At 37.8% G+C, this 27,391-nt stretch overlaps 1 protein-coding gene across 1 annotated transcript in view; it reads left to right on the plus strand.

Moving 5' to 3' along the window:
• EPB41 (erythrocyte membrane protein band 4.1) overlaps window positions 1-27,391 on the plus strand; it is a 212,634-nt gene that overhangs the window by 141,983 nt on the left and 43,260 nt on the right. The window contains exons 9-14 of the mRNA XM_021715574.1: window positions 1,452-1,604; window positions 3,898-3,995; window positions 7,105-7,277; window positions 18,132-18,340; window positions 22,115-22,171; window positions 22,336-22,377. Coding sequence (XP_021571249.1) covers window positions 1,452-1,604; window positions 3,898-3,995; window positions 7,105-7,277; window positions 18,132-18,340; window positions 22,115-22,171; window positions 22,336-22,377 — 732 coding nt within the window. The remainder of the gene's footprint in view (window positions 1-1,451; window positions 1,605-3,897; window positions 3,996-7,104; window positions 7,278-18,131; window positions 18,341-22,114; window positions 22,172-22,335; window positions 22,378-27,391) is intronic.

A 27,391-nucleotide genomic window follows, 5' to 3' on the forward strand; every position in this document is an offset into this window, starting at 1 on the left:
GGAAGGATCGCCGGAGCCCAGCAGGTCGAGGCTGCGGGGCCCGGGAGCGGCCACTGCACTCCCAGTCTGGGTGACTCAGTGAGACTCCAACTCAAAAAAAAAAAAAAAAAAAAAAGACCTTTGGGCTCTCTAATTCTAATGGATTTTAATTGCATATTAGTGGGTTTTCTTAAGATGGTGTTCTGGGCTGGGTGTGGTGGCTCACGCCTATAATCCCAGCACTTTGGGAGGTGGAGGCGAGAGGATTGCCTGAGCCCAGGGGTTTGAGACCAGCCTAGGCAACTTGGCGAGACCTCTTCTCTACAAAAAATCAAAAAATTAGCTCGGTGTGGTGGCATGCACCTGTAGTTTCAGCTACTTGGAAGATTGAGATGGAAGGATCACCTGAGTTCAGCAGGTTGAGGTTGTAGTACTGCACTCTAGCCTGGTTGACAGAGTGAGACTTCGATTTGAAAAAAAGATGTTACTTTGGTTTGTTTTGGGCTGGATATTGTAAATTCTATGAATCTCTAAAGTGAATAGCAGGAAGATCAGTACGTCAGATTAGGTATATTTCTGAACTGAAATGGTGGGGTTTTGCTTGTCAATTCCTGCTGGAGTCTGGTGTCAATTCAAGAATGAATGGCGTTAAGCAGCATGTTCCTTTCCCAAATGCGAATTGTTTCTTCAAAGCATATTATTAAGAGAAACATAGTTATACCTATAAGCTTTTAAAATTTAAGAGGGCATCTTGTGGGAAATTCTGTTGTATAGTCACTGAAATTGGCACTATATATAATTTCTTCTTTCCCATTATGCTTGTACAAAATACATGTAGGCAATAATATGTTTCTCTATATTCATTTTCAGAAAAAGATTAGTCAAGAAGTGTTTAACTTTGAGTTTTGATTATTTAACTAAACAAATAGTCATCTGTAGAAATTAACTCAGGCGAAATTTATTTTCTTTGAATTACAGACATAAATGATTAATATTATATATTTAATTTTTTAAAATGTCTATAGTAAAGAGGCATGAAATATGACTTCATTGTGCCTTTAATGTTCCTTCTTGACTACAGATCATATTTTTAATTTAATATACTTAATAGCAGTTATTATAAGAACCTAAGATTCTCTTATACTGAGTTTCTATAGGAATAGAGTCAACTCCTATATGTAACATGATTTCTGGAAAGACTACCACTTTATCATAAAAAAAAAAAAACGAATTAAAATTGTGCATGTGTATTTCGTAGTATGCATAGCTCTAAGCCTTGGGCTCCAGGAAGTCATGACTGTTGATTTAAACATAATGGTCCCATGGATTATGATTGGTAGACAAAGGTTTATTTTTCACTGTATGCTTTGTAACTGTTTTTGGTTGATAATACCTTCAGATTATCTAATAATTGCCAACAGTGTGTTAAGTACTTTGCTCCAGACTGAAATACTGACATTTTTCTTTTTCAGGACTTAGAAGGAGTGGATATCATCTTAGGTGTCTGCTCTAGTGGCCTTCTGGTTTATAAAGATAAGCTGAGAATTAACCGCTTTCCTTGGCCCAAAGTGCTAAAGATTTCTTACAAACGTAGCAGCTTTTTTATCAAGATTCGGCCTGGAGAGGTACATAATTTGTGTTTCCTTTCTCTCAAACCATACAAAGAACATGTCCAAAACATCTCTTCATTTCATTTTCCTTGTTATGTCATCTAAGAGGACTCTCTATAGCTAACTAGTCAGGGACTGATAATTCCATTTTCTAAATTGATCAATCTTGTGATATATCTTCTTCTTATTGCTGGTCTTCTGGACATTTCTCTTCTTGTAAGTAACTATACCAATTCCAAAAGTTCGATATGGATTGATAAACTTGTTTCTTGCTTACTCCAGACAAAACTTAATGGAAAAATATTTTTAAACTGAGTGGCATGAGTGGGGTTGGTAAGTTTTTGCATACCAACCTGTTACCTCATATAAGTAAAATTTATTTGTATGCATAGTGGTTACTGAGAATGTGTTCTAGAATCAAGTTCTAGATATTTAATAGAGTTGTATGTTCAACTTTGTACCAGTTACTCATTCATTAGTTGGTGATCAGGTTTTAAGATATACTAATGCTGGGGTTAGTGGCACACCTCATCAACAAGGGTACCTACACAATGAATATTTGTATACCTAACCCTGAATTGTACCCCACAATTTAAAATAAAATAAAATAAAATATTAAAATAAAAAATAAAACAAACAAATAAATAGATATACTAATGCTGGCCAAATTAAACTTCTATCTTGAAGAGCCATTATGGTACAGCAGAAAATTGTTTAAGTAGGAATTAAATTTTTAAAAAATTTCTGGCTCCTTCTCTAACACTTACTAAGCCAAAGACTTGAATCTAAGACTCAGCTTCCTTATCATTCAAGCAGTATGATAAGAATGTGTATGTGTGCGCAGGATACCTGCTTACTCTATATAGTTATTTGAAGATCAAATGAGATGACAACTGTAAAAGCTCTAATACAGGAAAGGACCGTACTAATGTAAGGTATCTTTTTTGTGTATATATCACCATCTGCTGGTGAAAAAAGTTCATTATTTGAGCCTGGAAATTCTGGACATGAAGACTTAAAAATCTTGGCTAGAGATTATCATGGAAGCATTTATTTTGTTCTATAATTATTTACCTGTGCCTACCACAGAGCAATCAATGTCCTTCCTCAAAGTTTCAAACTCAAGAGTTAGTCAGCAAATGTTTATTGAGGATCATCCTGTGTTTGACATTATTGTAAGGGCTGGGAATATAACAGTGAATGAGTCCCATCCCTCAGCAACCTTACTTTTGAATATGGAAGGCAGAAAATATATGTGTGTGTGTGTGTGTGTGTGTGTGCGTGTGTGTGTGATACAGTATACAAATACAGTATACACACACACACACAGAAATGTTAACAAATATAATGGGAGGTTCTTAGCTTCTATAAATTTCAACTGTATATAGCATATACTAAAAATGCAGAATTCCTCTTTAAGAAGGCAATCAGGAACAACAGTTATAAAGTATGCTTAAAGCAGAAACAAAGAGACAAGAACTCAACAGGATAGTGTTTCTAGTAGTCCTAGCAGGATATGGATTGCTTTGGCCAAAGAGGTATCTAGATAAATTAGTGATCAATCAAAGGAAAAAAAGAGAATACATTAAATAATTCAGGAATCTGGGGAATGAGTTCAAGAGATATAGTATACAGCATACTTATAGTTAATAATAGTATATTTCTTGAGAATTGCTAAGGGAATAGATTTTCTGTGGTCTTATCACAAAACCATGATAAGTATGTGAGGTAATACATATGTTAATTAGATTGATTTAGTCATTCCACAATGCATACATATTTTAAAGCAACATGTTTTAGACGATAAATATATACAATTTTTATGAACTTTAAAAATGAATGTTAAAAAAATGGGTTTTGAACAAAAAATTTAGCTTCCATTATCCCATTCCCTGATCTTTGAGTAGTCTAGTGTCCCAGATGCAGATAGTAACTAAAGAAAAGCAGTGTCTGGACAATCAAAATGTGACTTAATTATGTCTCAGAAAAATGTACTCTGTGTGTGTGTGTGTGTGTGTGTGTGTGTGTGTGTGTGTTTTCTGAATGAAAATAACATACTTAAATGAAATGAGACGTATCTTCTGACTACCTTGCTTTGGAGAAAGACATTCTCAGTCGGTGAATTTCTGTTGGTAAGTAGGAAAAAAATCTCAAATGATATTTTATGTTCTTAAATTGGTAACAATGGTCTCTTCTGTGGTACCATATTTGTCCAGTACTGTATCATATTTGTCTAGTACTGTACCATATTTGTCCAGTACTGTATTGAATAATACTTCATGTTCCATGTTTGTTTATATTTTTATAGCAAGAACAGTATGAAAGTACTATTGGATTCAAACTTCCCAGTTACCGTGCAGCTAAGAAATTATGGAAAGTCTGTGTAGAACATCACACATTTTTCAGGTATTGTTCTCACTTAGTATTTTTCAAGGATAAATTATTTATACTTGTTTCTATTCTAAGCCTGCTATTGAAATTCTCTTCTTTGTATGACTGGCACTTTTTTATTTAGCTCAGGCGAGATCATCTTAAGCAAGACAAAATGGATCCAGTTCTCCCCCTTTGGGTTGAAAAGTATGCCACAACATTTCTTTTTGATTATTAGTATTATTTTTTAGTTGGAATCTCACTCTGTTAACTAGGCTAGAGTACAGTGGCATGATCACAGCTCACTGCAGCCTCGACCTCCTGGGTTCAGGGGCTCCCTCCAACTCCTTCCTGAGTAACTGGGACTACAGGCAAGCACCATCACTCCTGGCTAATTAAAAAAAAATTTGTTTTTAGAGACACAGTCTTGCTATGTTGCCCAGGCTGGTCTCGAACTCCTGGGCTCAAGTTATCCTCCTGACCCAGACTCCTAAAGTGTTGGGTTTGCAAACGTGAGCCACTGTGCCCAGCCAATGCTTCAACATCTCCAAAGCACCTCTTTGTATACAGTAGAAGGAGAGAAGTAAGGAATGGGAACCTGTGTATACTGGGTGCTCTATGATTGCCCTAACTGTAACAAAGATCAGTCCTATTAAGGCAAGGTTCCCTCACTTACCTCCACATGACATTTCTCTAAGTACTGCTTAACTACTTTTTGTGGAGCTTTTATAATAGAAGGTTAAAGATGTGAAGCTGATTGCTAGCTTAGCTCTAATTAACTCCAGAAGCACACGGAATCATCTTTGAAGCTCAATTGTGCCAGACAATCAGAAGACAGAAGAAAGTATCATTTTCTCTGCTTTTTATTAACCTCTTGAATTCATTTACCAAACATTTTCTGTGTGCTTACCTTTCATGTAGGCACTGTGGTAGGCGTTGGGAATATACCACAAGATAGTTCTAGTTTCTATCCTGATGGAACATATAATCTAGCAGAGAAGATAGAACTTAGATGAGTAATTGCTTTTACTAAAAGGAGAACGAGCTAGATATTGTCAGTTTGCCTTTTTTAAGAAAATTTCTTTATTATGGAAAATTTAATACATGGCAACAGTATAGTGTATTTCCCTTGTGGTGTCACCCAGCTTCAATAATTATCACCGCAAGGCCAATCTCATCTATATCCTCAATCACTTCTTCCGTCTACTTCCCAGATTATTTTGAAGCAAATTCTAGGCCTCATACCATTTCATTCATAAATAAACTTGCTTCTTTATAAATGTCTCTTGATGAGAGAGGGAGGGACGGAGGCAGAGAGAGAGAGAGAGAGAGAAGAAGAAGAAATAGAGAGATAACTCTGATATCTTTTCCTTCCATTTGTATTTTCATATAATACTCAGCATTATAGCACAGTGGACAGGAAGAAAAGTCAAGGAAAATAATATTTAAATTCTCATTTCAAAATAAAACACAACGATACACTTTACACCCAATTAAAGAATCTTAATTATTGGCATTAACACATTTCTTTATGCTTCATCATCCCTTCTTCTTTAAAATCAAACCAAAAAAAGAATTTTTAAAAAGAGCAAGGAAGTCGGTGGCTCAGCCTGTAATCCCGTGCCTTTGGGAGGCTGAGGTGAGTGGATTGCCTGAGCCCGCAGGTTCGAGACCCGCCTGGGTAACTTGGTGAGACCTCATCTCTACAATAAATCGAAAAGTAGCCGGGCATGGTAGCACGCGCCTATAGTTCCAGCTACTTGGAAGGCTGAGGCGGAAGGATCGCCGGAGCCCAGCAGGTCGAGGCTTCGGGCCGGGAGCGGCCACTGCACTCCAGTATGGGCAACAGAGTGAGACTCTAACTCAAAAAAAAAAAAAAAAAAAAAAAAAGGCAAGGAAAAGTGAGAAAGGGTGATTTTGAATGTTTAGCATCAATGGTATAGATTTCAGCTGCAGCCAACGTATTTACTTGTAGGCTGGCATGTTTATATCCATTGCATCAAAATAAGAGGGTATATTAAAATGTAATGCTCCATTACATATAAGAAAATTCATGTTTGCTGTATTAAAATTAACTATGCTAAAGGGAAAAAAGTACTCTCCTTTCAGTAATAGTTGATGTAGCAATTCATGTATTTAACAAACATTTATTGGGTGCGAAATTCATGGCAGGCATTAGGCCAGAGGCAAAAATACAACGATGAATAAGTCATGGTCTTTGTTCTTTACTCTGAAAGAGTTCACAGTTTCATAGGTGAGACCAGGACAGAGGTAGATTGTTTGAATTCAGTGTAGTAAATTCCATGACAAAAGAGTGCATAAGTTACTGCATTGAAAGAAGATGGGGTTCCTAACAGAGATGAAAATACACCAAATAACCTATTAAATAGGTTACTAGGCATTAATTGGATTTAAAGCACATTTGACAAAAGAGCCCTGGGCTTGAACTTTGTTACTACCCAATCTCTTAACAGTTGTGTGACTTTAAGTGAATAATTTCTTTTTTGAGATCCAGTTTCCTGTATTTATAAAATAGTGAAAACATTACAAGGATGTCGTGAAAATACTGCAGTGCTATAAAAGCACTTTGAAAAATGGCCGGGCACAGTGACTTATGCCTGTAATCCCGGCACTTTGGGAGGCCAACGCAGGAGGATTGCTTGAGCCTAGGAGTTCGAGACCAGCCTAGGCAACATAGCAAGACTGTCTTTACAAAAAACCAAACAATTAGCCAGATGTGGTAGTGTGTGCCTCTAGTCTCAGTTGGGAGGCTAAAGGATTTCTTAAGCCCAGGAGGTCAAGGCTGCAGTGAACCATGATTGTGCCACTGCTTTCCAGCCTGGGCAGCAGAGTAAGACCCCAACTCAAAACAAAAATGAAACCAAAAACAAAACAAAAACTGTGAGGCCATATCTATAGAGATATAAAATGATATTATTAAGTATAGGTCCCAACAAAATTTTACTTGTGCTTTGAGAAATGACAAAGAACTAAAATAATGATTACTTGACTTAAAATATCTTAGTAACTAATTATAAGGAAACCCTGAGAATTGTGAAACATTTTTTATTCTTGATTTGTTTTTAATCTTTCAGAGTGATGAGATAATACATGTAACATATGATGATTATGTTTTTTTCCCCAGATTGACATCTACAGACACCATCCCCAAAAGCAAATTTCTTGCACTGGGATCCAAATTTCGATACAGTGGCCGAACCCAAGCTCAGACCAGGCAAGCCAGTGCTCTGATTGACAGGCCTGCCCCACACTTTGAGCGTACAGCAAGCAAACGAGCATCCCGGAGCCTTGATGGAGGTTTGTATTGAATATTAATGATTTCTTATGATTATAATTTATTAGGGAAGATAAAGAAAGTATAGTTATCTATAAGAGAACCAAGCTAAAGACTCTCTGGTAAAATGAAAAGGATCTTACTAATTGTCTAATGTAATAGAATCATCTTCAGAAAAGGAAAATTGCAATTCACAGAGCAATGACTAGATCAGGGTTTCACTGCTAGGTAGTGGTGGATCAAATGCCACTAGAATTAAAATTAAAAATCTAAATCTATCAGAATCTCTACCACAGAGTGAAAACCTAATGTATATTGAACTGAAGGCCTCTTAAATGCTTTCATATAGCTACTCTTGTGGGAAAAAAAGAAAGGATCTGCCTCACTATAGCAACATTTCAAAGAAGTTTGTCACATGGTAATTATAGGTGAGAAAAGCAATCTGGTTATTGGGGTTTACAAATGTTGTTTAAATAAAAAAGGGAGGAAATGCACAAATTTCATGATTGTATATACTGCAGAAGATCTGCCTGAAGTTATGTATGAATTTATGGATCTTCTGTTCTATGTTTGGTTTCAAGCATTTGGAACCATTACTGAAATGGAGTAACAAGCCACATTCAGTTATTTATGCCACTAAAAAAAGGTGGCTAATAAATAAAAGTTCAGAAAATAGGGTATTATTGATTATATTCATTCATGTAATTAATGTGTAACCCTATACTATCTACAGTAAAGCAAGGTGTGTGTTATTTGCATATGTATTATGGAGGCAAAAGGTTTGGGTTTCAATATCAACTCCAGCATTTGTGGACTATGTTCTCAGGCACATTACTTAATTTCTTTGTGCTTCAGTTTTCTTATTTGTAAAATGTGAATGATGACAATAAAATACTACCTCAAGGAGTTTTCATGGAGAATAAATGAGATAATATATATATGGTACTTAGCTCAATGACTGGCACTTAATAAGTTCCCCCAAAATGTTAACTACTTTAAGGTTTTGTTTCTCTGGCTGCAGTGTTATTATTTTGTTTAGTGTCATCCAGTACTGTGCTGCCATATTCAGATTTGTTGATATATGCAGATCCTTTCATGAAGTATGTAGACCATTGTACAACAGCCATAGACACCATTTGGAAATTCTCAGCCTTTCAAGTAGCTTGAACCACAAGCATGTGCCACCATGCCCGGCAACTTTTAAAAATTTTATTGTAGAGATGAGGTCTCACCAAGTTGCCCAGACTGGTCTCGAACCCATGGGCTCAGGCAGTCCTCTCACCTCGGCCTCCCCAAGTGCTGAGATTATAGGCATGAGCCACTGTGCCTGGCCTGAGTCCAAGAGTTTGAAATCAGCCTGGACAAAAAAATGAAACTCAAATAGAAAAATTAGTAGGCATAGTGACTCACACCTGTAGTTCCAGCTTCTTGGGAGGTAGGGCAGGAGGATCACTTGAGTCCAGGATCACTTCAAGACTTCAGTAAGCCATGATTGTGCCACTGCACTCCAGCGAGGGTGACAGAGTAAAACCCTGTCTCAAGAAAGAAAGGAAGGAAGGAAGAAAGGAAGGAAGGAAGGAAAGAAGGAAGGAAGGAAGAGGGAAGGGGAGGGGAGGGGAGGAGAAAAAGAGAAACACCTACTTCAGTTTAGAGAAATAAGGAATGGGTCAGCTACACTTGAAAAATTACCACCCAGGCAGTAGTATTTTTGTGCTTCTATTCCTTGAGTCATGTTTCTTCTTTTGGATATTTCTTTACTTTCCTGAGTTTAAGGGTCTGTCTTAATAGTAATAGTACAAGGCACATCGCATGCTTTGTCTTATTTAATCTTCTTGAAAATACTATCAATTAATCTCAGAGATTAAATAACTTTTCTTAAGATATGATAGCTGAAGCTGGGCACAGTGGCTCATGCCTGTAATACTAGTACTTTGGGAGGCTGAGGTGAGAGAATTACTTAAGGCCAGGAGTTTGAGACCAGCCTGGGCAACATAACAAGACCTCATCTCTACAAAATATATATTTTTTAAAATTAGCCAGGTGTGGTGGTATATACCTATAGTCCCAGCTACTCAGGAGACTGAGACAGAAGGATCATTGAGTCCAGGAGGTTGAGGCTGTGGTGAACTATGATCATGCCACTATATTCTAGCCTAGGTGACAGAGTGAGACCCTCTCTCAAAAAAAAAAAAAAAATGATCGCTGGTAAATAGAAGTACTAAGATTGGAATTCAGGTTACTTTAACTCCAAAACCCATGTTCTTTCAGATATTTATTACTTTGTTCGACAATTTATTTTATACTTCCTATAGGCCAGATATTGTTCTAGTCACTGGAGATACAGATATGAACACACAGATAAAGTCTTTGCCTTCATGGAACTTACATTCTGTCAGTAGAAACAGAAAAGAATAAAACAAAATAATTTCAGATGGCAATGAATGCTGGAAGAAAATAAAACAGGGTATGGGGATATAGAGTATCTGGGCATGGTGGAGATTGAGGAACTATTTCAGATTGGGTGGTGCAATTTAAATTTAGAAGTTTCCTCTGAGGAGCTGCATTTGAGCTGAGACCTGAAGTATATGAAGGAACTAGTCATCTTAGAATCTGGGGAAAGAACATTCCAGAAGAGAGAGTAGTGAGTATAAAATCCTGAAGGTAGGAATGAGGTTGGCAGGTGTCTAGATCAGTGCTATCCCACAGCTTTCTGTGCTGATAAAAATCTTTTATTTTGTGATACCCAGTTTGGTAACCAATATGCATGTGTCCATTAAGAATGTGAAATGTGACTATGTAACTGAGGAACTGAATTTTAATTTAATTTCAATTTAAATAGCCACAGGTAGCTTGTGGCTCTCATATTGGACAGCACGAGTCTAGATCCTAGAAAATGAAGGGAGAGGAGTATAAAATGAGTGAGGTCAGAGAAGTAGATGGGGGCCAGATTGTATAGGGCCATGTAGGCCACAGTAAGGAGTTCAGATTTTACTTTAATTGCAGGGAAGCTATTGGAAGGGTAATATAATCTGACTTTCATTTTTAAAACATCACTCTGGCTGCTGGGTGAATACTCCACTGAAGTGAGAGTGAAAGCATAAGCCAGTTGAAGGCTGTTGTGGAATCTGGGACAGCTTGGACTTGAGTATTGGCAACGAAGACAGTGAAAAGCAATCAGGGATACATTTTGGAGACAAGCTGATAAAATTGCTTATCAGTTAAGTAGCAGAGCTGGCTTGGTGGCTCAGCCTATAATCCCATACTTTGGGAGGCCGAGGTGAGTGGATTGCCTGAGCCCACGGGTTCAAGACCCACCTGGGCAACTTGGCAAGACTGCATCACTACAATAAATCAAAAAATTAGCCAGGTGTGGTAGCACATGCCTGTACTCCCAGCTACTTGGAAGGCTGAGGTGGAAGGATCGCCGGAGCCCAGCAGGTCGAGGCTGCGGTGACTGGGAGCGTGCCACTGCACTCCAGTCTGGGCGACAGAGTGAGACTCCAACTCAAAAAAAAAGAAAGAAATTAAGTAGCAGAGATGGTAAGGAAAAGAAAATCAAGTTTTATTCCTAGGTTTGATCATTTAGTGGAATAGGAAAGTCTGAGAGAGGAACAGCACTTGGGATGTGAAATATAACTTCTGTTTTGGATAAGTTATGTTTGAGGTGCGGTCACTCAACTTCAATATCAGGCATCTCCCTCCTTGTAGAGTAAATCACTTTACCCCCAGATTACCTTTGGTGTGGGGAGCTACTTTTTAATCCTTACTTTTTAGGTGAGAAAATTGAGGTTGGAGAGTTAGTTGATTTGTTCAACATCTCACGTACCGTAAGTTGCAAAGCTAGGACAAAAATTCAGGTCTGTCTGATACCATATCCCATGGCTTTTCCCACTAAATGGAGCTATATAGTTATAGCAAAAACAAACGAACAAAAAATTAAAGTGACCGTGAACTTTGGTACCTTGAACAATGTAGAAAGCTTTACTTTAAGAAATCACATCTTGACTAGCTCTATTTTTTTTTTTTTTTTTTTTTTTGAGTTAGAGTCTCACTCTGTTGCCCAGACTGGAGTGCAGTGGCTGCTCCCGGCTACCACATCCTCGACCTGCTAGGCTCCGGTGATCCTTCCGCGTCAGCCTTCCAAGTGGCTGGAATTACAGGCATGTGCTACCACACCCGGCTGATTTTTTTATTTATTGTAGAGATGAGGTCTCGCTGCCCAGGCGGGTCTCGAACCCGCGGGCTCAGGCAATCCACTCACTTCAGCCTCCCAAAGGCTCGGGATTACAGGCTGAGCCACCGAGCCCGGTTGACTAGCTCCATTTTTCTAGCTATAGAAACCTTACAGTTCAATTAAGGTATTAGAAAAATCCTAATTATAGTTATAATGGAGAAAAGGAAAAAAAAATCCTGATGTCTCATTCTATTGACTAATACTGACCAGTTATTATCAAGTTATACACGAGGGGGAAAAAATCTCCCAGAGGGGAAAATTTTGCTTTCAAAATGCTATACTTGAGATGCTTGAGATTCTTAAACCAAAGCGTGTAAGACAATTTTAAGGAAAGACAGTTACAGTTTTTGTGGTTTTATCATTAGTATCACAGGATTTTGGAACTTGAAAAAGAATTTTTTGAAATCATTTATTCCAGTTATCTAATTTTATAGAAGTGGAGCCTGAAGTTGATTTGAATAATTTGTCAAAGTTAACATCCTTTGTTAGTGCAGACTTAGGACAGACTCTACATTTTCTGGTGCTAGTCAATCCTTTTTTTTTTCCTGATATATTTCATGACACTTCTTTCCTATCTTTACATTTTGAGAAATTTTTTTAAGATGCATGATCTTGCCGGGCTCGGAGGCTCAGCCTGTAATCCCGCACCTTGGGAGACTGAGGTGAGTGGAATGCCTGAGCCCGGGGGTTCAAGACCCGCCTGGGCAACTTGGCGAGACCTCATCTCTACGATAAATCAAAAAATTAGCTGGGCGTGGTAGCGCACGCCTGTAGTTCCAGCTACTTGGAAGACTGAGGCGGAAGGATTGCCGGAACCCAGCAGGTCGAGGCTGTGGTGGCTGGGAACGGCCACTGCACTCCAGTCTGGGTGACAGAGTGAGACTCCAACTCAAAAAAAAAAACAAGATGCATGATCTTAACTGCTCCTGGTAATTACACCAGCACTTGCTATATTGTATGTATTTGATAAATAAACATTGAAAATAAGATGATTGTTTTTCTATTTAGTTGAATGTGAACAAAATTTTATGTCCCAGATTTTCTATGTAATATTTTAAATGTGTTAGACATTTCTAATATAACTGTTGTCCCTCTCTTCAATGCATGTTTCCTTGAAGTTTCCATTCAAATTGTATGAAAAAGCAGATAAAGAGATGGAATATATACTGAGATACACATTTTGAAAAATCAGCTGGTGTTACGTAGAAAGAGATTGTGAAGTGTTTTCACAATGGTGCACAGACTGGACAATAAATTACATATTATTAATGTGAGAGAAAGAAAACGAGACTGCATTGTCTGCTCGAATAGAAAAACACCAGATGGAATATGTCAAACAAATTACTATTAAAAATTACTTTTGCACAGCATTTATCAATGAACCTGCAATGCATATCAGTGACTATTTCACGTTACTATACATTTGAAAAATAAGATATAAAATGTTGATCTTTTTGTCATAAATAAGTTCCTTAATGTCCAAAATTCCATTATAAGCCAAATCTCATTACAATAAAATAATTGATTCCAACGCTATACTATGAAGTTATTTGTTTTTCACTATTTTGTAAAAAAAAAAAAGTGTGGTTGAGTTGCCAGTAGTGATCTGCAAGATGTCTCTGAGTGCAAAGAGTTAATTTATTGGAGTTTTAAATTTCTCCTAGATATGAATCTTTTGTCAGCTATTCATATTGCAAATATATTTTCCCACAGTGGCCTGCTATTTCATTCTCTTAATGGCATCTTAGGCTGACCAAAAGTTCTAAATTTTAACATAGTTAGTTTATCAATTTTTTCCTTCGTCATGAGGAATTTTGGGGTCCTATTTAAAGAAATCTTTGCCCATGTTCATGAAGATATTCTTTAATGTTTTCTTCAGAACTCTTATTGTTTACCTTTTATGCTTATTTAGATCAACAGTTGATCTGGAATTTATTTCTATGTGTGAAATGAGGTAGAGGTCAGAATTAATTTTTTTATATGTATGTTCAGTTGACTCTGCACTCTATATTGAAAATATCATTCTTTCCCCGCTGCATTCCAGTGTCACCTTTGTTATAAATCAAGTGACTATAAATATGGGAGTTTATTCTTGGTCTCTTTAATCTGTTGTATTGATTTATCTGTCTAGCCTTATGCCAAAACCATACTATCTTAATTATTATAGTTTTATAATAAGTGTTTATCTGATAGTATAAGTTTTTCAACTATATTCTTTAAGATTATCTTGGGCCAGGCTTGGGTGGCTTAGCCTGTAATCCCAGCTCTTTGGGAGGCCGAGGTGAGTGGATTGCCTGAGCCCGTGGGTGCAAGACCAGTCTGAGCAATTTGGTGAGACCTTGTCTCTACAATAAATAAAAAATTAACTGGCCGTGGGCATGGTAGTACACACCTGTACTTCTGGCTACTTGGAATGCTGAGGTGGAAGGATCGCACGAATCCAGCGGTCGATGCTGGGGTGGCCGTGAGCATGCCACTGCACTCCAGCTTGGGTGACGGAGTGAGACTCTAACTCAAAAAAAAAAAAAAAAAAAAAAAAAGATTATCTTGGCTATTTGTGGCCTTTGGCATTTTCTTTTATATTTTTGAATACCAGATTTTCAATTTCCACGAAAAAGTTCTAAATAGTTTCATTGGGATTGAGTTGACTATATAGATCAGTTGGGAGATAATTTATGTTATTATAATATTGAGTTTTCCAATCCACGAACATGCTATATCCCTCATTTTATTTGAGTCTTCTTTAATTTCTCTCAATAATGTTTGTGTCTTTTGGTGTAGAAACTTGTGCATCTTTCATTAGATTTATCCTTAGCCGGACCTGGTGGCTCAGCCTATAATCCCGTGCTTTGGGAGACTGAGGTGAGTGGGTTGCACGAGCCCGCAGGTTCAAGACCCACCTGGGCAACTTGGCGAGACCTCATCTCTACAATAAATCAAAAATTAGCCGGGCATGGTCGCGCACCTGTAGTTCTGGCTACTTGGAAGGCTGAGGCAGAAGGATTGCTGGAGCCCAGCAGGGTGAGGCTGTAGTGCCACTGCACTCCAGTCTAGGCGACAGAGTGAGACTCCAACTCAAAAAAAAAAAAAAAAAGATCAGTACCATGATATTCTATTGTGATCCATAGTTTATAGTCTCCTCATTGAGAAAATAAAATAAATTTGTCTCTCTCCAGAGCTCCCAAGTGATAACTTTCATTTGAATTGCATATCAATATGTGCATAATTAATTTTACCCAGTATTATCTTTAAAGAATATTAACTCCACAAAAGAAATACAAGGGCTTAGATATAATATTAAAAGTTATGAATATTTAGGGTTCATAAGGTGTTTTCATATCCATTGAGTATCCCTTTCCCAACTATCCTATAGGGCTATTATCTTTTGCATTTTATAAATGATGAAACTAAAGTTTGTAAGATTAAGCTCCATACCCTAGATCACACTACTGTGAATGACTAAAGTGAGAGTGGGCCTCAGACTCATGGCTTAGCTGTTGCCTCTGTTCCACGCTGCCTTTGACAGTCAGAGCATTTTGTTGTAGTGTTATTATTTTTCCAATCCCTGAACTTTGTTTCTGTCAGTTTCCACACTTATACCTACTTTTCCACATACAGTACAGATTGCCACAGCTAGGAATGCTGAAGACATAAATCATTTGGCTCTACAATATTAGTATTGGATTAAAACCAAAGGCAAATGGCAAAATAACACATGGTGAAAGCATAGGCTATGTTTCTATGACGCCAAGCAGAGTTGAATTAATTCTTTGAGAGGAGGTGTGAATACACATGTATAATGATACTTTAACACAACTGTGAGCAAAATATTTTGTCACATTCCCCTGTGTTGTTAGGTTTGGTCTGCCATCTGCCATTCTTGCACTGACTGCCTAGTACACCCATGAGTAGTAGGGACTTGCAAGAGGACACAGATTTTTCATTAAAAGATGAAGTAGATTCTTCTGTTTCTGCTGTTTTTCCTATGTATCCGCCAGGGAATTATTTCTTCTACTGGACAACATTACAGGGTAACGAGCATTTCTTTCTTCATATTGTGTGTATGAAGTATTTGTGATTTCAATTTTCAAAATCTGTTCCTATTCATGGAATTCCTTTGTTTTGCTTAATCCTTACAGTTTGAAAATCTAAAATTTTCAGGGTGAACCATGTTCAGTATAGTCAGTTTAAGAAGCCAGGAGAGTGTAAAATTAAAAATTGTGTGCCAGGACCAGGCACAGTGGCTCACACCTGTAATCCTAGCACTTTGGGAGACCAAGGCAGGAGAATTGCTTGAGCCCAGGATTTGAGACCAGCTTGGGCAGCATAGCAGGACCTTGTCTCTACAAAACAACAACAGCAAAACTAGCTGGGTGTGGTGGCACATGCATGTAGTCCCAGCTGCAGTGAACCATGATTGTGCCACTGCACTCCAGCCTGGGTGACACAATGAGACCCCAAGTCAAAAAACAAAAACAAAAAACTGTAGACCAAGTGTAGTGGCTCATGCCTATAATCCCAGCACTTTTGGGAGGCCAAGACAGTAGGATTGCTTGAACCCATGCGTTCAAGACTAGTCTGGGCAACATAGCAAGACCTCATCTCTATAAAATTTAAAAAATTAGTTGACATGGTGGCACATGCCTGTAGTCCCAGCCACTCAAGAGCCTGAGGCTAGATGATCACTTGAGCCCAGGAGTTTGAGGCTGTGGTAAGCTGTGTTCACACCACTCCAAATTCCAACCTGCACAACAGAGTAAGACCCTGACTCAAGAAAAAAATCAAAAAACTGTAAAGATTTCTATACAAAATAATTAAAATTTATTTTATTTTGTCTTTTGAGTAGGAGTCTCTCTCTGTAGCCCAGGCTGGAGTACAGTAGCACCCTCATGGTCACCTCAGCCTTAACCTGCTGGGATCAGGTGATCCTTCCACCTCAGCCTTCCAAGTAGCTGGAACCATAGACATGTGCTACCATGCCCGGCTGATATATATATATATTTTTTAATGTAGGGATGAGGTCTTGTCATGTTGCTCAGGCTGGTCTCTGAGCTCAGGAAATCCTCTTGCCTTGGCCTCCCAAAGTGCTGGGATTACAGGTGTGAGCCACTGTGCCCAGCCAAAATCATTAAAAGTTAAAAGTCTCAGTACAAGAATGGATAATGGTCTGTTATCAGAAATACTTAATCATGTAGAAAAACACCTTCATTCTCAGACACTGTCAGATAAATGAGGTTTTACTACAAAGCATACAAGTGATTCTTTTAATTCCTGAAAGAATGAAGATAGAAAAGATTGTAAATGATTGTTTTGAAGTAAGCCATCAAAACTTAGATAAATAATTCAACACAACAATGAATTCTGTGAAAATATCAAGTTTTTATCACAAACCAGTGTTGTTTATTCTATACTTTTCCTCTACATCAAAGTTTCTCAGCCTCTGTAACCTCAGCGTCTATGCACTAGATGCCAGTACCTCCTTTCTCTTCCCTTTCAGTTATATCAAAAAGTGTATCCAGATATTACCAAATGTTCTCTGGGGGGCAAAATCAATCCAGCCGAGAACCACTGCCCTAAATATAGAGAATAAGAGCTATAATAATAAATTGGTAAGACTCTGGGAGAGTGTAGGACAGAACTCAAAAGATGTTTTTGTTTTTAGGATTGAAGGCCAAAAACTTTGAATTTCATATTATTTTAAACAAATGATTAATTATTAAAGAGAAAGTATCTGGTTCAAAGATTTGCCCTTACAAGCATCAAACAGTAGTTCATGTCTTATCAGAAGATTTTTAACAGTTAATTATCAAGTTAATTTGTAATCATATCAAGAAGTTTTGCAGAGGAAATCAGACTTATTTTTTTCCTAGAATATGTTATGAAATTATATGAAATTACTAAAAAATAAACAGATCTTTATTTCAAAAAGACTTCATGGAAGAAATCAGACTTAATTAACCCATTTTTTTCTTCATAGACTACATTGCATGTTCTTGAAACTAACATATTACAAGATAAACAGGTTTTCTTTCATCTTCTTCTTCTTCTTTTTTTTTGTTTTGGAGTTGGTGTCTTACTCTGTCACCCAGGCTGGAGTGCAGTGGCACATTCTTGGCCACCGCAGCCTCGACCTGCTGGACTCAGGTGATCCTTCCACCTCAGCCTTCCAAATAACTGGAACTACAGGCACACGCCACCGCACCTGGCTAATTTTTTGATTTATTGTAGAGATGAGGTCTCGCCAAGTTGCCCAGGCTGGTCTCAAGCCCATGAACTCAGGTAATCCTCTCACCTCGGCCTCCCAAATACTGGGATTATAGTATGAGCCACCACACCCGGCCAGATAAACAGGTTTTCAATTTCTTTTCTTACTTTGATCTTGTCTCCTCTGAATTTAGCATTTATGGAACATTATTGTTAACACATTTTAGTATTTCTATTGAGGGTACATTTAACTTTTTTGTTACTGTCAGTTACCTGGAAGAGCACTAACAATTTATTTTTTTACCCTCTATATGACAGCCCACTAGACACTGAAACATTTATGTGTGTCCTGGATTCAAAATTATTTTTCCTGGTGACTTTAAAGTAGTATCGTGGCTCTTGCCTTTACTTACTCTTGCCTTTTCCCTTTCTCACATAGCAGCAGCTGTTGATTCAGCAGACAGAAGTCCTCGGCCCACCTCTGCACCTGCCATTGCTCAGAGTCAGGTCACAGAAGGTAGTGTCCCGGGTACATCTGTTAAAAAAACAGTGGTCCCTAAAGCACAGAAGGAAACAGTGAAGGTCGAAGTGAAAAAGGAAGAAGAGCCACCTGAGCAGGCTGTGCCAGAGCCCACAGAAGCATGGAAGGTATGGTATAAGCCCAAGTCTCCTGCTAATTCACTCATTGATTTAGAGGCCTTAAATCCTTGATCAGGAAGGTTTTCAAAACAATTGATTATTTTTGTAGGAATTCTAATAAAGTTATTCATCATTCTATCTGACTAAAGACATCACCCATAAATCTGTAAAATATATTTATAGCTATGTCAATAAGACTGTAAAGTATCCCAGGAGTTTTCAGGTGACCCACAACTTGACGCAACATAGTATTTTAAAAGATAGACTTATAAAACACGCCAGTATGGTTGATCATTTGCTTCTTAAAATAATTTTTACTCTTCCAGAAGGAATCTCCACATTACTTTTTAAAAGTAAACTCTGCTATTGTGATTAAAATATAATTTTATTTTCTAATATAGATGTATATACATTTCCAAAGAACAGGTATTACGTAAAGCACATCTATGTGGTTGTTCAGTTCTTTTATATCTTTTCAAAAAGGGAAGATTCATTATGTCAAAGAGATTATACTGCTGAGTTGCTGACAGTTCTGAGTTGGTTATACCCACAATCACTGCACCATGTTGAAAAATCACCAATTTAATTAGCATATTTCCCAGAAGTAACAGTAACTGGACTGATCTTTTATATGTTGGTAAGCTTTTTATACACATATAAGCAGTAATGGAATTGAGGTGCAAGGGTCAGTTTATTCAAGTAAATATAGGTCTTACTGTTGCCAACAAGAGTTATGAGAAGCAGTCGTCACAAGAAGAATTACTTTTTTGTTTTTGAAGAGGAGAAAGAGTTTAATGATGGCAGGGTAGGGAATGTCTGTTAAATTTAAAACGGTGTATAATCTTAGTAAGTGCTTTCACTTTGCAGATGACTTAATCCTGTTCTTTTGGAGCCAGATCAGTATCTAGTTTATCTATAGAGCAATGGACAAGCTAACTCTGTTTTAATTATATTTTTCAAAAAAACTGTTAAATATGACATATCAGTTTTATTGTCCTTTTGGGACTGCCTTGAGTCCAGAGAAAAAAATTAATTGAGTGAATGGTGGGTGGTGTTTGCAGTTTTGTACCTAACCAAATGTTCATGACATTGGTTATCAGGTTTGGTATCAATAATGCCTTTTGAATGTTAGACTGTCTCCTCAGTTTTTAAAGTTAGAATATCTCATCTGGCACCTTTGTCTATCCCTGCATTTGTTATACTAATTAGAGAGTTGTATTATTGAAATTGTCAGAGGAATCTTCCTGAGTGGCTAAGATTCCTCTGACTTTCACCTAACTTGTTTTCCTTTTGCTATAAGACAAACACACATATTTTAGAATAGGTTCCCTTTGCTCTTGGGTCCTTGGTAGAGGGAAGAGCCGGTTTTATTTATGGCAGTTAGAAAGTAAGTATGGCGGCCAGACTTGATGGCTCACGCCTGTAATCCTAGCGCCTTGAGAGAGACCAAGGCGAGAGGATTGCTTGAGCCCAGAAGTTCAAGACCAGCCTGAGCAACATAGTGAGACCTTGTCTTTATTTCTAAAAGAAAGAAAGAAAATAAGTGTGACATTTACCTGAAGTAATTATGTAAAGCAGCTGTTATAAGGAGCCTTAAAACTGTGTAAGTTTCATTATCTAACACAGCTTAGTGTCATGTAGAGATAGCTTTTTGTCATCTTAGTTCATTTGACAAGGCATCCTCTGCAGATGTGGAGGTAGTATATCTTTATATCATTTAATCTTCTCTGTAGGGGCATACACAGAACTACTATTGCTACTTGGCCTCAATTCTTAAAGTGAAGTAGAGGCTCTCAATTTCTTGCTGTTGGGTTGCTAAGGACTCAGAAGTAATTATCAATTTAAACAGTAATTTAAGCTTTATAAAATAATTTAACTACCATTTGCTAAATGTACACAATTCTAGGAAGACATTATCTCCATTTCATCAATAAGGAAATGTAAGCTCAGAGAGATAGCATAACTTGTTAATGGCCACACAGCAAGTATGCTGGGACTCAGAGTAGAAATGACCCAAATTGTAAATTATCTCAGGTAGTTAAAAGTGTGGAAGCTGAATGTGCTTATGATTTCTAAGTGTCACAAGTGTTACTTTATTTTTTTAGATTCAGTCTAGAGGAGATATCACAATAACATTGTACTCCAAAGTAATAGTACTGCTTAGTGTGATTAAAAAGAATGTCAAAACCACAGATTGATGAGGTTCTGTAAATAATTAATGATGGCCAGCTCGGTGGCTCAGCCTGTAATCCCGCGCCTTTGGGATGCTGAGGGGAGTGGATTGCCTAAGCCCGTGGGTTTGAGACCCGCCTGAGCAGCGAGACCTCATCTCTACAATAAATCAAAAAATCAGCCAGGCGTGGTAGCGCACGCCTGTAATTCCAGCTACTTCGAAGGCTGAGGCGGAAGGATCGCCGGAGCCAAGCAGGTCGAGGCTGCGGTGGCCGGGAGCGGACACTGCATTCCAGTCTGGGTGACAGAGTGAGACTCCAACTCAAATAAATAAATAAATGAATAAGCCGGGCTCGGTAGCTCAGCCTGTAATCCCGCGCTTTGGGAGGCTGAGATGAGTGAATTGTCTGAGCCCGTGGGTTCGAGACCCTCCTGGGCAATTGGCGAGACCTCATCTCCACAATAAATCAAAAACTAGCTGGGTGTGGTAGCGCGCGCCTGTAGTTCCAGCTACGTGGAAGGCTGAGGCGGAAGGATTGCCAGAGCCCAGCAGGTCGAGGCTGCGGTGGCCGGGAGCGGCCACTGCACTCCAGTCTAGGCAACAGAATGAGACTCCGACTCAAAAAATAGATAGATAGATAGATAGATAGATAGATAAATAATGATGCAAAGTTATTGATTTAACCCTTAATAAAAACAACCAGTTTTCTAATTTGAAATATTCAATGATTTAGGCATTGCTCACTCAATTATGTCTCCTTTAATAGCCTACTTTTTTTAGTGATTATTCCATTTTCTGTACATAAAATGACATTATTAAAGGGATTCAAAGCTAGACAGGAGATCTTAGCTATTCTTTTTCTACTGTTAGGGATGAATTTTGCCCTTCTACCAAACACATGGGCTCCAACTTCCTAGAGAGAAGATTGCAGCAAGTTGAATGTTACAGCTGAGTCCTGCTTATTTATAAATCAGCCCTGGAAGTAATTGCATGTGTCAGTTATAATTTAGACTGAGTTTATTTTGATGTTTTGTTGTGTAATAAACCGAAGGGTGAAACTACCTCCCTAAATACATTGATCAACTAACAAAATTCTCTGTATTTACCAGTTTGGTGTTATATGTGGTTTATTACATGTGTGCTTTAACTTAAAGACTTCCTTTTTTATTTCTAACTATCATGTATGTCATACATTGATATCTTCATTTATAAATTTGTTTTAAAGTATTATTTAAATTACTTTCAGATCATTAAAAAAAGACAAAATGAAAATCATGGCTATAGCATTAAATACTCTTAATTTATTATTTTTAGTGACTGCTTTTTAATAAGTATAAAAATGTTTTCTTTAATAATTGCCTTAATTTTCTTTTTTGGATAATTTGGAGATCCATGTTACCTTTTCAGCCTTGAAAATGTGATGGTAAACTAACAGATGACTTTTGGGAGTAATACCCTTCCTCATAGCACCCTCCATAAGGCTGCATCTTGATGATTAGATTTCAGCAGATATTACAACCAGCTTCAAGATGCAGCTTATTTGGAAACAACACTATTCATAGAAACCTACTAACCACAAATGTTTTTACCACTTTATTTCTTAAATGTAGGTGGAAAAAACTCACATCGAGGTCACAGTACCTACCTCAAATGGTGACCAAACACAGGTTTGTGCCAACAGGCCACTTGTTCCCTTTTCCCTTCACCCCCCTAGTTTTTTCTTCTCCCTTACTCCCTTCTCCTTACAAAAATTATAAAATGAAGGTTCAGACAAACTTCAATGAGCAATATTTTATCATTTTTCTTTCTTTTTTTAATTATGGCAAAACAGAAGGTTGCAGAAAAAACTGAAGATCTGATAAGAATGAGGAAGGTTAGCTATGTTTCACCTTCACAGAGCTACATTGCCATTTCACCCATACTGACTTACAATGCATTAAAAAGACAGTGATCCATTCTTTTCATTGATTTCTCTGAATCAGAAGATACTTTCAAATAACAAATATATAAGCATATATGCATTTATATACCCTAAGATAATATAATTCTGTACTATATAATGAAAGGTTTTATTAAAGTAAGTTTCCAGTAGGAAAAAATATTTTTAAGCAAAATGAAATGATCAGTAAAGGTCAAACTTATCTTTGATAGTAAAACTTTATAGATAACTATGACATAATGGCATCATATTTTTGAAATCTTGACAATACTTTATTACATATTTATCATAAAATAAAAACCATTATAGCAGCAACTCCTAGTACTGTTAAAAATGATGGATCTAACTGCTCTGTGCCTTATTTTCAACTATAGAGTGGGACAAATCAGTTCCTAACTGAATATATTTATTGGCGGATCATGTATAAACTGCCCTTACTTTTTTAATAAAAGATATTAGAGCTCTAGATGCTGCAGTATTACTAAGTATAAAATATGTCCAAAGAGCTAAATAATTTTTTATGGCATCTCTTTACTCCATAGCACATGGAGTTTCAGCGTTTTTTAAAGGCAAATATTTTAAGGTAGCTCTCAAACAGCTCAGTTTCAAAAATGAACATAAAACAGCTTGTTACATAAGAAGCCAATGAAGCCAGGAGCACTGTCTGTTTAAATAACATCATCACATTTTCTCATCATTCATGAACAAGGTCATCATTTTCTAGTGGTAATAGTGTTCTCTGTGTGTCCTTGTGGTTCTCTGACCATTTCATGTTGGCATATGCTGCACTGCAGATATTTAATTTTAAATATTTTTTGGTTTGCCACTTTTCAGTTTTTCCCCGCAAGAACAGCATTTTAATTTTTTATGCTTTTCTGTTTTTCCCCCTTTCATTTTCACAGAAAAAGAGAGAGAGACTAGATGGTGAAAACATTTATATCAGACATAGCAATTTAATGTTGGAGGTTTGTATGAACTTGAAGCTTATTTCAGTTGGTTGCCTGGAACCTTCTGCATTCTTTGCTGATTCCCTTTTCTACATTCTATGCTGCATTTTGTTTTGCATGTCATTGCATGAGACAGTTTTAGGTTTAAAATGCTTTTGCATGTTGGTAAAACATGAAGATACGCAACCATCTCTCCTTCTGATTCTTTTTAGTTTTCATCTCTCATACTTATCTGATAAAAATATATGATTGGGACTACCTCTACCTCCCATGGTTCCATTGTTTTACCCACTTTTAGAAAGTTCTATACCATTGCTAAAAGTTCCTTGAATTGTCCAAAAATATAAACTTCTGTATGTCCCAAGATGTAAATTTGCACTATTCTTTCATTTTCTGAATTGAGAGAGTGTAGAAAAGTATGAAAAATGATCACAATTCTGCATGGACTTAAAATGTTGGAGATAACAAAAAAATGACAAAAGAATGATCCGGGCAGGGGGAAGTAAGATACAAAAGGAAACAGGAAAGGTTAGCATTTAATGAGTAGTTACTATAAGACAGTTTAATAAGGCCGGGCGTGGTGGCTCAAGCCTATAATCCAGCACTTTGGGAGGCTGAAGTGAGAGGACTGCCTGAGACCAGGGGTTTGAGACCAGCCTGGGAGCAGGGTAAGACCTCGACTCTACAATAAATTAAAAAATTAGCCAGGCGTGGTAACGCGCGCTTGTACTTCCGGTTACTTGAAAGGCTGAGGCAGAAGGATCGCCAGAGCCCAGGGGCTGACTCTGGGGTGACTGTGAGCGTGCCACTGCACTCCAGCCTGGGCGATGGAGTGAGACTCCAACTCAAGAAAAAAAAAAAGATAGTTTAATCATAAAAGCAGGCCTGTGAATATGGGATTATTATTTTAAATAGGATAAAAATTTAAAGTTCAGAGAAATTAAGTAATTTTCCTGTGAACCCAGAACTGGTAAATTGGTAAAGGTAAGATTTGAGTTAGGATCTATCTAGCTCTATTAAACTCACTGTTTTCCATTCAGAAATAGCAGCATACAGTCTGCTCTAGGACTTGTAAGGTTATTTTCCCGTTATATTCAACATTAGTCAGATTTTTACCAGACCTATATTCATACACTTTATCTGGTTTGGGGTTCCACATTGGATAGAGAAATATAAAACTAATTGGAAGCTTAGGGGAACTCTATGAGAAAAAATTAAGGAAACTGCAATCATTTTGTGCAGAAAAAACTGAGTTCAAGTTAGTTTGCACATCAGAAAAACTCTTATACTGTATAGCAGTTGGTGACCAGATTATTTTACAACTCCACTCAAGACAGAGCCAAAAGAAATGGGTATAACTCTTACACCGGGGATGTAAGTTAAATCTAAAGGAAATATATAAGACGTTAATAAACATGGTTTCTGCCTTCAGGAAGCTTACAGTATGGGGAACTAGGGAGGAGAGAAACAAATGAGTAAGCAAATACCAATAAAATGATTACAAGTTATTATAAAAGCAATGTAGAAAATAAACAATATGCTATGCCAACAAAGGGAAGCTATTCTTTTTTTTTTTTTTTTTTTTTTTTTGAGTTGGAGTCTCACTCTGTTGCCCAGACTGGAGTACAGCGGCATGCACGCTCCCGGCCTCTGCAGCCTCGACCTGCTGGGCTCCGGCGATCCTTCTGCCTCAGCCTTTCATGTAGCCAGAACTACAGGCACCCGTTACCACGCCCAGCTAGTTTTTTATTTATTGTAGAGACGAGGTCTCGCCAAGTTGCCTGGGCGGGTCTCGAACCCGCAGGTTCAGGCAATCCACTTGCCTCAGCCTCCCAAAGTGCTGGGATTACAGGCTAAGCCACCGCGCCCAACCGGGAAGCTATTCTTAATAAGATGGACAGGGAAGTCTCTCTGAAGAGATACCATTTTAACATTACCTAGAGACCTGAAGGATGAACATGTTAAAAATAACATTAGCTGAGACCTGAAAGAGGAACATATATTAAGTATGGTAAATATTATTAAACTGGAAGTTTGAAGTAACTTAATTTTTAGAGATGTGGTCTCGCTCTGTCATGCAGGCTGGAGTGCAGGGGTGCACTCAGAGCTCACTGTAACCTTGAACTCCTGGGATCAAGTGATCCTCTTGCCTCAGCCTCCTAAGTAGCTAGGAATGTAAGTGCATACCACTATGCCCAGAAAATTAAAAAAACAAACTTTTTTGTAGAGACAGAGTCTCACTTGTTGCTCAGGGTAGTCTTGAACTCCTGGCCTCAAGCAATCCTCCTACTTCAGCCTCCCAAAGCACTAGGATTATAGGTGTGAGCCACTATGCCCAGCCAAAACTTTTAAAAATAGATCTCTGGTTTAATATGTAGCCTTTAATAATTACTTAACCCTTGTCTTATTTGTATCCTTCCCTATATTTTGAATACCTCCTATGTATAAAGTGCTTTGATAAAAGTAATAAAAATTATGTCCAGCCTTCATTAAACATATACTGTATAATGGGCACATACCAAGTGCTTTACATACATGTAATTCATAACATGAAGTTTTCCAAGGCTGGATTCTCAGATATTTCAAACTTGGCAACCAGATCTGTTTTAGGCCATATCTGAAACTAGACCTGAATGGGTTCCATCTTCAGAGCTTAGATAGGATAGTAGATGTCCGTTGCCCTCCTTTATTTGGCAGTGTAACGTTGTGCAATTCTAAACACATGTATTTCCTGACTAGTCAGTCCATCTTCAATGCTTTCTATTAACTGGAACCTGAAGTGCCAATCATATATTTGTCATTTGTTCTGTGAGGTGTGTTATGGCTTCTGAGACTCACAAAATCCCTGTGTGTGATGTGAGTCCCCCCAGCATTTCATTGACAGCCATGAGAGGGGATTCCTAAATAAGTGTGCATTTGAAAACGAAGACTACTAACTTCCTTTTGAGAAGACTTTATATTCAATGAAGTGTTTGGTTTGATCGCTGCTAAAATTATAAAATGTCAGGCATCAAAAAGTGTCTAACCTGAACATAGCCAAAGTAATTTGGCCATCATTCTTTAGTTATTATAAAGTTTTTTCCCCTACTAAGGAAGTTCTCTCAAGTTATCTGTCATTCTAGCAGGTTTTTTTTTTTTTAAGCATTCCCCCCCACCCCACCCCCACTAATGCTTTGTTCGGGCACAAATAAGGTCGAGTTCATTTTTAGATCTACCGCCGCCTCCTCCATCTCCCAGTAAGAACCTGTAGCAATGTCTATGACAAATTCTATTTGGAACAGGTCCCTTTGAGATCTTAATTTTACTCTGTGCCCCCACAGGTTTCCAACAAAGCCAGCTAAGAAGGATGGAGAAAGCTTCCTCAGATGCTACTAGTTTTTAGAAACATTTATTTTCTCAGGTTCCAAGCTAATCAAAAACTAGGCAAGAAGAGTAACAAATCACCAGTTTCTTATATGAAGAGTTACAGTTTTACTCTAGCATCTCTTACTCATTTTTGTTTTGCTCCATTTATACGTTTAAGCTTTCCAATTGTATTAAGTTGTTATTGGCCCACACAGATTTAATTTCTAGTTAGGAGCTGGGTCACAGGGCCTTACATGTCTGGTGGGTCTAGTTGCTCAGTTGAACACTGAGTGTTTGAGTGGACTTCTTCATGCTTTTCCTTAGCTAGTAGACATGCATTTCTTGCTTTCTGCTAGAACAAAAGTACAAACTGTTGTTTCCCCAGGGTGAAGCCCATATTTTTTTTTTTTTTTTTTTTTTTTTGAGTCGGAGTCTCTCTCTGTTGCCCAGACTGGAGTGCAGTGGCCGCTCCCGGCCACCGCAGCCTCCACCTGCTGGGCTCCAGCGATCCTTCCGCCTCAACCTTCCAAGTAGCTGGAACTACAGGCACACGCTACAATGCCCGGCTAGTTTTTTGATTTATTGTAGAGATGAGGTCTCACCAAGTTGCCCAGGTGGGTCTTGAACCCACGGGCTCAGACAATCCACTCACCTCA

Source organism: Carlito syrichta, unplaced genomic scaffold, assembly GCF_000164805.1.
Source record: "Carlito syrichta isolate Samal-C Ts95f unplaced genomic scaffold, Tarsius_syrichta-2.0.1 Scaffold307198, whole genome shotgun sequence".
In the NCBI taxonomy this organism is placed as follows: domain Eukaryota; kingdom Metazoa; phylum Chordata; class Mammalia; order Primates; family Tarsiidae; genus Carlito; species Carlito syrichta.